The 13,294-nt window shown below is 38.3% G+C and overlaps 1 protein-coding gene across 6 annotated transcripts in view; it reads right to left on the reverse strand.

Annotated features, from left to right (window-relative positions):
• The window catches only part of SEPTIN10 (septin 10), a 66,719-nt gene that overhangs the window by 27,377 nt on the left and 26,048 nt on the right, over positions 1–13,294 (reverse strand). For 4 of the 6 annotated variants that reach the window (XM_045007007.1, XM_045007002.1, XM_045006981.1 and 1 more), the window contains exons 5-9: positions 12,060–12,221; positions 10,855–10,951; positions 10,097–10,265; positions 4,013–4,081; positions 175–307 (exon numbers count right to left, since the gene is read on the reverse strand). In XM_045007007.1, the coding sequence (XP_044862942.1) occupies positions 175–307; positions 4,013–4,081; positions 10,097–10,265; positions 10,855–10,951; positions 12,060–12,221 (630 nt within the window). The remainder of the gene's footprint in view (positions 1–174; positions 308–4,012; positions 4,082–10,096; positions 10,266–10,854; positions 10,952–12,059; positions 12,222–13,294) is intronic. The other 2 variants (XM_045006996.1, XM_045007016.1) reach the window with 1 other exon arrangement.

A 13,294-nucleotide genomic window follows, 5' to 3' on the forward strand; every position in this document is an offset into this window, starting at 1 on the left:
GATATTGTCATTTATTATATAACTGTATAGTGTCCAGCACAATGGAACTCAACCTAGTTGTGTCCTTTTAGCTCTAGTGCTATACAAGAGTTAATTAATAGGTATGATCATAGTAGTGATTTTGCTAAAATATTCCAAACACCTGTACATTAAAAAGAAAAGAGGCATACTTGCCTCTCGCTCAGCTTCTTTCAATATTGCTTCTTTCTCCTTGACTCTCTGCACAAACATCTGTCTCATCTCCTCCTCCTTCCGCTGCAATTCGCCAAAGAACTCATGCCTCTTAGCTTCATAGGTCTCCTGTAGACTGAAGTCCAGAGAATTTATAGTCTCTATCATATTGTTTGCAAGATAAGGAAACATAAAGGAAGCATGTAAATACTGTTTGGCACATTACTTCAACAAGTTGTTCAGCTCATGTAAAAATCTCTCAAATTTCTCATATGCAAGTAATAAACAACCTTAAATAGAAGCAACTACTCCCTACACCTTTGTAGTAAACATGCCTGGGTAGATTTGAAAAAACTGACAAGAAGCCCTTTACTGATCTGATTTGAATCACTTCAAAATTACAGCGGTTTAGGACTGTTACAATTCTTGAAACATGGAGTAGGAACACTCTCAATCCCCATTTTGCAAAATGCAGAGTTTACAAGAAAAGGAAGTGGCAAGACACTCAATATGTTGGAAAGGGATAGGAGTTCTCTCATACTTGGAATAGACTGATCGTAATCAATGAAAATTTAACATCTCTGAAATGTTTCATCCAAGATGCTACTTCGCACATAACAGCTGTTAGATTGATTATGCCCTATAAAAAGCTATCCTTGGGGAAATAAGTGAAGTAAGAAGGCTCAACCTGAATGAAGGGAAACAATGTGACTCTCAAACAAAATATATAGGATTCTTTATGTGATTTCAAAATTGAATATCTGGGATAGTCATGTGGCTAAAAGTGATATCTGATTTTACAAGTACTTTGATATCCACAATATAGGCTTATTTCTTGAAAAGTCTGAATTTCCTTAACAAAAACATTTTTGTTAGTATGGTTTTAAAAAAATTAGTTTCTTCACAGAAGCTAACACATTTAAAGCGTACTATACTGGTCTTTGAAATTAAGAGGGTAACAAAAACAATAGTTCAGGCTATCAAGCAAACACCTGGACACAAAACACAGAGGCAGGGTATCAACAACAAAACTGTTAATCAGATCATGTTGTTTTATTCCTGTACCCACACCTCAGTTCCCATCTTAAAAAGATGATAACCTACCTATCTTTGAGAAATGCTTTGTCACGCTTGGATGAAAAATGCTCTTTCCAAAAAATATCTGAATAAATGTTTTGTAAGACAGCAAAGTCTACGATAATTGAGTTTGTGGGCCAGACCCTCAGCTGGTATAGATAAGTCGATTTATTTTACACCAGCTGAGGACTTGGGCCTGTCTCTTACAGGAAATAATGCTGATGAGTAGTTTAATAAAAGGATCTTCAAAGTATTAGCAATGAGTAAGGATAAGACTGCGTCATGAAGGTCACGGATTACATGACTTTCAGAGACCTCAGTGACATTTTCCGCTTCAGCCATGTGCCCTGGGGCAGCAGGCCTGCAGCTGTCAGCTGCTGGGGGAGCCCGCAGCTCTGAGCCACTGCAGGAAGCAGGGGCCCCGGCACTGTCAGCCACCATGGCAGTGGATGCTGGAGTCCCCCTCTTCCACAGTGGGGCTTAGGGCAGGTCTACACTATGGGGGAAAATCGATATAAGATACGCAACTTCAGCTACGTGAATAACGTAGCTGAAGTCGAAGTATCTTATATCGAATTACTTACTGTCCTCACGGCGCGGGATCGATGTCCGCGGCTCCCCATGTCGACTCCGCTACCGCCGTTCAGGTTGGTGGAGTTACAGAGTCGACATGAGCGCGTTCAGGGATCGATATATCGCATCTAGATGAGACGCGATATATCGATCCCTGAGAAATCGATTGCTACCCGCCGATACGGCGGGTAGTGAAGACGTACCCTTAGACTCTCATCCTCCCCGTCCCTGGGGCTTAGGCTTCAGTCACTCCCCATGTCAGACCTCCCCATTATTTTTAGTAAAAATCACAGACAGGTTACAGGCCTCCGTGAATTTACTGTCCACAACCTGTTAGTGACTTTTACTAAAAATAACCATGACAAAGTCGTAATGTTGGCAATGATGTCCCTCTCTGTTCTGGTGTTACATGTGCCCTGTTTGCCTTCTTTAATATTCTTGTTCTCTTTTCTAGCTGTATCTGGCATCTTTCCTCAGCTATCAAGAGCAAAGTTCATGGCTTCCTTCCAGGCTGCTGAAACACTGCATCAACATCTTTTTATTCATTAACTTATGTTCTTCCTTTTTGGCACATTAACAGATTTAAATCCTGTTCAGTTGTTACCACTCAAAGTAATCTTCAGTATAAAAAGTTCTTAGTTTTCCTGATTCAGAACTTGCTGATGTAGATGTTACAATAAATTGAAACAGTTTCACCTCTTGTTATTTGTACTTAATTCTATAACAGCGGCAGGAAAGCTCCCCATTCCTAAATATCAATCCATTTTGAGTCAACGTAACAGGAAGTATGACATCACCGGTGCTGACAGTCTATTCACTCCACTTCTTTCTTTCATCCTTCTATGAAAGTCTTGTTGCTGAATGTTTCAATTATTAAATCAAATGTAGTTCCTTCACTACTTTTTTTCCTCCACACATTCAGCACTTTGTTGCTTACTGACTCATTGACTGTTGGGTGGTGGGAGTGCAACATCCTTTCAGTGGGGTAATGGCAGAGGGAGTTGATTCACCTCTTCTTACTCTAAAGCTCTCCCCAATTCACTACCAGGTAAGAGTTTAGCACCATTGGTAAGTTAATCACTGTGACAACGCTACTTTCCTTCCTCTTTTCCTCTCCCAATGTGGGATACAGTAACTTACTTTTGTCACAATCCTTGTATCTTGTGCTATGTCTACACTAATGTGGTAAGTTGACCTACGCTACGCAACTCCAGCTACGTGATTAACGTAGCTGGAGTCGACGTACCTTAGGTCAAGTTACCGCGCGGTTTACACTTACCTCACTCTTCTTGTCAGGCGTAGAGTACTGGGGTTGACTGGAGAGCGATCTGCAGGTGATTTGGCAGGTCTTTACTAGACCCGCTAAATCGACTGCCGATGGATCGACCTCAGAGCGTTGATCCCTGCTGTAGTGTAGATCTGCCCTAGGTACTGTGTGTCTTTTCAACCAAATGAACATCAATAATTTTATGAGACGAGACCAGGTCACTTCTTTAAAAATAAAAATCATCACCGCAAGATCTTAATGAGTAAGTTGTCGCTATCTTCTTTCAAATTAAAAGAAATAGAGAAATTAAGGCACCTTTCCTAGAAATTCATTCACTTAGATACATGTTGATAATCATATTTGTAGGAATAGTTCTGCAGAGAAACATACTGGCTAAAATGGCATGCATCCATGAAGTTCACACAAAGAAGTCTGCCTTGAAGATACCAGATTTACCAAATAATCACTTATAAAAGCACTGTTTTTTGTTCTTTTTTCTGTTTGTTTCTAAAATATAGTATTGTTTTGCAAATCACAATGACAAAAACAGAACATGTAATAACTTCAACCCTCCCCACAATGTTTAATGTCAGCAGAACAATGATCTAAAAAGTGCTTTATTTTAAGAGTGGTTTATATTCCATCAGAGTTTAAGTGGGCACTATACATATCTAATGAATTGTGTATACTGTGGTCAGTTAAATGCTTTTCAAAATGTACACAACACTGGCTCTGACATGCTTCATATAATGCACTCCAGCTTTAAAATGAAAATCTAATACAGGGATATTATCACCCTTTCTGTAAGAGGGGTTGCTGGGGGAAGGGAGTTTGTGACAAAGGCATTTACGTACAAATAAGGTAAATAATTTTTAATATTTTACTAACACACTTCACATACTTCACTATAGCACTACTACCTACCTTTCTACAGAAGCGTGGCTGTGATATATAGACTTTTTGCTATCTGTGTAACCCTTTAGTAGGGGGACCCTAAAAACAAAGGTGCAAATCAATCAAGTTTTGCTCATGTTCAACGAGCTTAATTTAAGCAGGCTTAGTAGGACACTAAATATTTCATCTCACAAAGATCAAATTTACATGTCGATAGAAATATAAAGAGAGTGATCCAAATAACCTACCTTAAGAGTGATTCAGGTAACTTACTCCTCAGATATATTCTATTAATAAAACCCTCCATTTGACAGAAAAGCTTTAGAACTCTTCAGTATAAAAACTCAACAGGAGTTAAGGCACTACAGTTAACAGTCTCAAGATTTAAATTCTGAAGATGGTGGCGAGGTGTTTTCAGGGAGTTCTTTGACTCAGACTCACTATCCCAGAGGTTTCCTAAATTTGACAATAGCGGACTTTCAGAATGTACCTAGGCATTTACCCGAATAAAGGCTTGAACAAGAGGCAACCTGTATCTAAATGACTGGTTAAGGATGGGGTTCAAGATCCTTTTAGCGATAATGGCTGTCATAATTTTATTGTTTTTATTCTTTATATATACACACAGCATAGCACTTTAAACAAAAGATGGGATATAGGAATTCCCCATAGTGGATCAGACCTATGATCCATCCAGTCCAGTATCCCATCTATGAGAGTGATCAGCACCAGATACTTCAGGAGAAGGTGCAAGAAACCCCACAGTCGGCAGCTGAGGGAGAGTCTGGCTTCCATGACAGTGTAATCCTAATCCCTAGTAGTTAGAGATTGGTTTAAACCCTGACACAAGAGGTTTTATATCCTTTCCAACACCTTTTTTTTTTAAGCACTAACTGTAAACTCCGTATCAGTGGTTTTCAAACTTTTTTCATTTATGGACCCTAAAAAATTTCAAACAGAGGTGCGGACATCTTTGGAAATCTTAAAACGGTTTGCAGACATCCAGGGGTCTGCAGATCACAGGTTGAAAACCACTGCTCTATATAGTTAGCAAGAACATCCAAACATCCAAACCCTCTTTGAACCTCACTAATTTCTGACTGCAAAGACATCCTGTTTTAATGAGTTACACCACCTAAGCATTGTGGGGGAAAAAATACTTCATTTTATCAGTTTTGATTTTGTCGGCTATTAATGTCACTTAATTTCCCCTTGTTCTTATGTTATGGCCTGGGACAACAGAATCTACCAGTCAACTTTCTCTATACTTTTATAATGTCCCTTTTTATTCATCTTCTTTTTATGGTAAACAATCCTAATCTTTCTTCACATGAAGAACTTTTTCATGCTCCTAATCACTCTTGTTGCCCTTCTCTGAAAACCCACAGAACAAGGACAAGTGCCTGCTCTGAAGAATTTAAAATGTAATCTGACACCATGGCTTAAAAAAGGATGATTAACCCAAGGAATAACTGGTTGCTCCAATTTTGGGCATTCTGTTCCCTTTAAAAGAAAATTGGCTGGGAAGCTTGTGAGACCCACACGTTGTGAATGCGGAAAAATAAAGACTAAAAAAAGATTAACTTCAATCCAAGAAAGTAAACAAATATCCATTTTACAAGCTGTAGGTATCTTTCCCCATCTATGCAGACTAGTAGCATATATTTTCAATGCTCCTGTGACAGTCAGTTTTCTTCCACCAGAGGAAAGAACTTAGGAAATATCCTGGAGTAGGCCCTAACATAGCATTGGGTCAGCAAGCAGTGGACTGCAGGAGGGATGCTTATTAGCTGTCAGCTAGCCTCCTACCACCTGCCAAGGTAGGAACCAAAGGAAAGACTCAGGGAGGCACCAGCCAGGAGTCACTTCACTCTGGACTCTGCCTGCACACACTTCTATCTACAGCAGAGGAGAGAAGAGAGGAACAAACACTTCTGCTGGATCAGAACACAGTATAGTAGAATTCCACTCATAGATTTCCTACAAATTGATGAGGTACAGCTAATGATCATTTGTTTAAGGGCATGTCAGCGGGTAGTGATCGATCTATCGGGGATCAATTTATCGCGTCTAGTGTAGACGCGATAAATCGATTCACGATCGCTCTGCCGTTGACTCCTGTACTCCACCGTGGCAAGAGGCGGAAGCAGAGTTGATAGAGGAGCGGCGGCAGTCGACCCCACGCCATGAGGACGCAAGGTAAGTCGACCTAAGATACGTCGACTTCAGCTACGCTATTCTCGTAGCTGAAGTTGCGTATCTTAGGTTGATTTCCCTCCCCCCCACCCTACGCAGTGTAGACTAGGCCTAAGTGGTAAATGGGCTTTAGGATAGTAATTTAACATTAAAGGTTCCAATAGCTCTGGTCAGTATACTTTCTGCATTAATGGCCATACATAAATGGGGGGCTGACTATCACAACTTTTAATTCAAGGAAGTTGCAGGTGCTCTACACCTGTCAGAATCAGGCTCTGACGGATTATGACTGGAAGCAAACAGAAAGACACTCGTCTTAAAGAAAAACCTACATAATTTAAGTACATGATACAAGTAGTATCAGATTTCTGGACTTTTAAATTGCAGCTTGCAGATCTACTCAATCATTTATTCTCTTCAAAGAGCTACCATACAATTATCTCTCTCTCAAGTCTCCTCTCCTCCACTCTAACTTTTAAATTCTAAATCCTTCAACAACTTGATTTCCAGACTGGTAACAGGTTGGCTATTTTCAGGGCTAGTAAACAAGAGTTCTAACCACATGACCAAACCAGCTATGTTTGACTTCAAGTGATGAACCATACACCCCGCAAAGTGTTAGATGATAAATTCTAGTTTCTAAAACTGTATACCACACATCTGTTTAGACTGATGTTTGTTTAGTATACATCACTACACTTAATAATACCCTTTTGCGATAGGGCCTCTCATCGTGATCCTATGTGATTCAGCTGATCCCTCTTTTCATACAAGTATTCTTTTACAAGGCACATGTATAAAATTTGTTGGGTAGACATTCTTAATTCAGATTAATACAATCTAAATCACAACCAGCGCCATTTAAATCCTGTGGGGATTAGGATATAGTGGTTTGTTAGAATTTCATTATAAACAAAAAAAGTCTGGAATGCAGCTACAAATAAATAACAGTTAACTGTTCTTATTACTAAGCAAACTCACAGAGGACATTAGATTAGGAGGACTACTATATTTATTGGCCTATTTAACCATGAAAAATTGTTATCTTTGCTCTCCCATCCCTATTCCTTGTTACACCCACTTGTACATTAAGTATGTTTCTAACTTTTCAATTTGGAATTGGGACCATTTCTTTCCAGGTTTTCTGAGAGGACCTAGCATGCTTTGGGGCACAATAATAATTCCACTGCCGTACATGCAATGGACACTTATCAACATAGTTTTTCATACTAGACAATTTATGAAAACCCAATTATGGTTTTCTCTGCCTATGACCTCATCAGCAGTCCTGACAATACAAGACCTATTGCTGTTGCCCTGCAAAAGGAACAGTTTTGGACTCAAATTAAATTCAAAATGAAGTATCAATCATTAATTAGTGGCAACTATATGAGGGTATTTATTAAATCATCAAAATGACATACGTGCAATACCACAAAGCTCTTGATGCAGCAAAGCCAGCATATTATTCAAATATTTTATGGATAATGTTACATTTTTGGGTAGACTGTATATCAAATGAATCCTCTGGATTCTCTCTTCTCATTATAAAGTTATGTAAATTTTCCTTCAGACAAACCAAGTGCCTTCTCTTTTAGGCATCAATGTAATTCTCACTGTGGTACAGAACACAGGGAAAATTGCATGCAGATCCCGCTTGCCTATTTTTGTCACAATAAATCAGTTAGTTAATTCCTCTCTTTAAATTCTTTTACTGTACCTATTTCCCTTCTTAAAAAAAAACAATGGTGCCTTCAATAGTTGTGGCTAAGCATATCTAATTCATCTGTCACAAAAGAGTATGCTTGCCATCAATCGCAGGGTTCTCAGTAGGCTAGCTACTCAATAGGCCCCCAATACAGCTGCACACCAATGGCAGTTATAGCTTTCTATAATTCTGATTTCTTGTCAGAGAATCCAATTCCAATCAACATCCAGGGAGTAGAATGTTAAAACATATAGGTATAACGCTGCAACTTTAGGCCTGGAAATAATTTAAAGTTTAAAGCAGCCTGAAGCTTTAGTTTAGATGCCATATGCATTTTGCTGAAGAAATTGCAGCTATACGAACACCAACATTAAGAAAAGGTAGACAGTACTGCAGTCAACACATTTATGATGCTGACTATGGCCATTTCCAATAGCAGCTGAAACTAGATTTGTCAGTTGCAATACAGTGGTATCACTGAACTTGTCTCTTAATGCCAGCTAAGACCTTTTGCCATTTACATGAACAATTTCCCCATTTGAAGGAAGAATTATTCAGCTACCAATGCATTTAAAGCCTGACTTAAAGCCCATGAAGTAAAAGCAAATGGAAAGACTTCCACTGACTTCAGTGAGCTTTGGATGTGACCCTTAGTTTTCTACTTATGGAAAGCTCATATGCTTCCTGTTAGGTTTGGTCAAGAATGATCTAATTCACTACATAGTGTCCTGATTGAGGGACAACTCAAGATTATCTAATCAAATATTCTATACATGTGCAGTGATATTCCGATTTCTCTCATGGTAGTTGATGTTTTACATTACCACCTGGTTGCTAGAGAGGTTTTCTGAAGGTCTTTAGACCTTTTGGAAAGTGCTCTCATATCCAGCATGATCATGTGTTAAATAAGCTCACTTGACAGAATAATGCTAAAAACAGGTATTCATTTAATCAATGCCAAAAACCATGTTGTCCTAAACATTAACATTCTGCAGTTCATATCTGTTGCTGCAGCTCTGTAGCTTCTTCTTGGAGATAAAGATGAAAGCTAAAAATTTATGCAACTAGAAAAACTATTCTAAAACTAGTTGGAACATGCATTACTTTTTAGTATTAGTAATAACTGGGTAAAGATGGGCAGATATAAAAATATCAAATAATGATGAGCCAGAGCATTAGAAACATTTTTAAGTTCCAGGATATTTTGCTGTTTTTTATGTATATTCCATCCCAGAGTTGGCCACCACTACTGCACAGCAGTAAATTGGCACTTCACAGATTTCCATTCTCAATAGAATTCGACTACTAATTATAGACTGGGAGGAGAGAAAAATTGGTAGTTCAGAAGTCTATTTCTGGAAGAATTCTAACACGCAATGTGCATGTACAAATGAAGCAGTCGTATATATAGAAAGAAGAGGTTACATAAAGAAAAAAAAGTTCAGAAAGTTAGAAAAGACAGAAAAATTGGGAAACAGGAATTATGAGGATTTGCTGTGCAAAGTGCGATTATACAAAAAAAGCCTGTTTAACAAGTAAGCTCTTTCTTTTTGCTTTTCATGAGAACTTTTGGAATCCCCCCTTAATTCTATGGCAGGCTATTTGGAGATTTTCTGTGGCATGAACTAATTTCTAATCTTTATGGGTAAAGAAATGTAAAAAGTTAAAATTAGTACCAGTGATTTTATAGGATTGAAGTTATTTATTCAATTATTTCTGACCATGGAGTCCAACCACACTACCACTTCTACATCAGATATCACTAACAGATGAGACAAAACAGCAAAGTTGTTGGAAGTATAAGAAAAAGCAAGGTTACGCTGGAATTAGTTTCAAAGGCAAGAAAAAAGAAGAGAGAATAGAGTACATATATGTAGAAGAACATGGGCTGCCAAATACATTTTTGCAAGAAATAAATCAAAATCCTCAGTTTTGGAACAAAGCAACTGTGATCTATGAGAAATACAGAAATAGTCTGTACTCCTCTAAAATAGTCACATCACACATATACTATACGGTGATGATGACTAGATAAAAATATTACAATTTCCATGTATTACTGATATTTCCTTCAGACAGCACTATTTGTTTCTAGTGGTGGGTTAAAGAATATAATTTTTCATCCTGTCCCTCAGACTATAAAGGATTAGGGATCATAATGGAAGGAATGAATGAAATCAACATTCAAGCTAAAGGATTCACCCCCTTACCTGACTGGTTTGTTTTCAGGGCCTGTGTCTCTGAAGCCCATCTCTTCCAGTTTGCAGCGTCTATACAGCTCATAATGCCGTGCATGAGTCTGTTCTCTCAGGTCTTCCATATTTGTGCAAATAAGCATTTCACGAAGCTTTACAAAGTCACAGTGGTTCTCATTTTCCACTATTCGAGTAAATAATAATAGTAATATTCATCCATGATATACAAATGACTATACAGTAGAACAGTATTTTGAATAACCTTGGTATTTTCTATTCAATTGGTTAAGTTTTTGGGGGATAAAATGTCCTTAGTTTCTTTTGTTGCTGCCTCAATGATTTTTATACATAATTCAAGCATTAACTATAAACATTGTTTATCAGGTTCCATTATTTTTCTTTTCATGACTCCCTATTTGAATCTACAAAAGAAATCACTTTCTTTCTCCTCTGTTCTGATATAATATCCTTGTAACATTTGGTAATGCCAGCTGCACCTTTACAATGCAACAACATAACTAATCACCTCATCCAGGATCTAATGGCCTGATTTTCTGAGATGCGCAGCACTCATAAATCTCATTTGTGTTGATGGGACCTGGAAGATCAAGCCATGAATGTTTTGGATCAGTTAGCCTATCAATCTGGCATCAGAAGCCAGCATCAGCTCACTTAATATCAAAACATAAACACTTCTGCAACTTGAATGGGTTTTATAATGAAAACAACATTCACATACTTGTGAAAAATACTATTCAAAATTCAGATTTTACCTTGTACAATGCCCCAAGGGTACTGTCGAGCTTTCACCATTTTGTTTCCAACCTTCATTTCCTCCATACTCCCCACTACAGCAAATGGTAAATGTCCCTGTAAAACAGTCAGAACAATTCAGTCTTATTTCCCAGTATCCTTACATACGAACTGGAAAACACCACTTGAAAATTAAATCAGAGAAACAACAAGCATTTGGAGACAAATAAACATAACTACAAGTCAGTTTCACATAGCGAATCCATTTAAAAAGAGCAATAGCTATTCAAATCCTGGCCTGCTAGTGCACTAAGGGACTTTGGAGCTTCAACGCAGGGCTGCACATGTCACAAGGACTCCTGGTTCTCAAATCCAATTCAGTCTTCATAGATTGCTACAATAAATGAAGTTTGAGGTAGTTGTCCCTCATGCATCAATTTCTATTGGAAAAGGCCAGCAGACAGTTGCTCTATCTGGGATACAGCCCTCCTCAAAGCCGAACAGGCATCTTCAGCATCCACCAGTGAGAGACATGAGGCCATTACAGGAAGTGCAGGGCATGAGGCCTCAGATCTTGCTCATGCCACAAGCTCAGCCAGCCATGAGGCAGGAAATGTTGCCTCAGCACTGAATGACTGCTCCACAACTAAACCTGAAGTACTGCTAACTGGGAAGAAAGTTATTAGAGTAACACAAAGCTTTCCACAAAACTAGGAATTCTTTTCTGTCAGAATAATCCATGCCAGGTATCAGACATTACAGCATTCCGATTCCCTGGCACAAGTGGTAACGGGGAACCAACCGATGGCTCGGGCTGCACACCCATTTATGTCCTTGAACACATGTAACCCTCAACAGCACTGCTTGTCAAACGTTCTGACCAGCAGATACAAGATCCATATACACCAACAGCAGGATCCCCCATAGACAGTACTTCAAAAAGAAAAATCTAGTTTTCACTCAAATTTAGTTTAAGGTGATGAATACCACCAACCAATAGAAGAACAGGGGGATTTGGGGGGGGGGGAGGGGACCCAGACTAGATGAGTGTGTCTAAATTTTTCCTTAAGTAGTTCATAAGACGACAAATGTAAATATCCAACTTGCTACAAATACAAAATCCTATTGCCTCAAAAAGAACATTCAAGAAAAAGCATGAAAAGTGGTAAAAAGGATACTTTAATACCAGAACAAACATTCTTTCAAATGTATGCAACATACTTACATTCATGGTGGCATTAATTTTAGAAATGGTTTCATCATCTGTTGGAAACTGGTATATCTGGACTCCATTACTAACCAATTCACTCATGAGTTTGATTTTAAACTTCTGTAGTTCAGTTTTAGAAATGGTGTCTGCTTTGGCTATGACTGGTATAATGTTCACCTATTAAATAATATAAACAACATGAGATGTGTAAAGGCTTTGTTTTCAAGCCTGTAAGTTTTATATGTTAAAATATTCAGTTTCCCATAACGTCTGAATTAATTAATTTCAAACAAGCTTTCCAGTGACTCTTATGTGAATGGTTTCATTCAAAAGCCAAACTAATAATAAAGACTGTGTACATTTCCAAAGTGAATACTTTGATCATCATAATCAAGCAGTAATGTGTTACCTAATAATCCCACCGAAACAGAGCTGATCAGAGAACAAAAGCAAGTAGAAGAAAGATATTATAATCCCACTAGAAAGAAAGCAAACCTCTATCACCATTCAAAGACGACCGTAAAGAAAGGAACAGTAACATACACAAAGTTACCAGCTACAATATATATAATTATATAGCCTAAATCCAAAGTTAAGAAAAAATTATATTAACACTATGTACTCTAGCTATTTCTCTATGCCTATAAAACAACAAATTTGCTGTTTTCTCCTTGTTGGTACCCTAAAAGTCTGCTGTGCTGATATTTCACTTTGCCCTGCTGAGAAACTTACTAAAAACATTCCTGCCAAAATCATAGTCTGAATCATAATGCATATGCACAAGGAAGAACAAATTAAGACTGCACAAGCAACCTTAATTCTGGCATTTCCTAAGTTTTGAGAGCTTGACTTTGCAAACAATGTGCTTTTAACTTATGGTATTTTTGTACATAATTTCTTATAAAAAATTGGATAAACAAACTCCATCATGTGACATCATATTGAAACCCACGTCGGCAAGTTTGGACTCTTTGGATCCACCACACAGACCTCAGCCACTTGAGCTAATGGAGTAATTGAGAGCAACAGTAGGTTGTCATCTTCTATGTGGACCAGCACTAAACAGAGATGGGACATTTTGCCAGTCGGTTTCAAAGATGTTTGCTAACAGCATAGTAATGGTGAGACTCAGGAATCTTGGGCTCCGTTCCAGGCTCAGGAGAAGAGTGCACTATATTGGGCACAGGCTCTTCTGTCCATTCCCCCCAAATTTGGCCCTTCTGCCATGTACCATCCACAGAAAGTCCCAG

The sequence above is a fragment of the Mauremys mutica genome, chromosome 1 (assembly GCF_020497125.1).
Source record: "Mauremys mutica isolate MM-2020 ecotype Southern chromosome 1, ASM2049712v1, whole genome shotgun sequence".
NCBI classification, from domain to species: Eukaryota; Metazoa; Chordata; order Testudines; family Geoemydidae; genus Mauremys; species Mauremys mutica.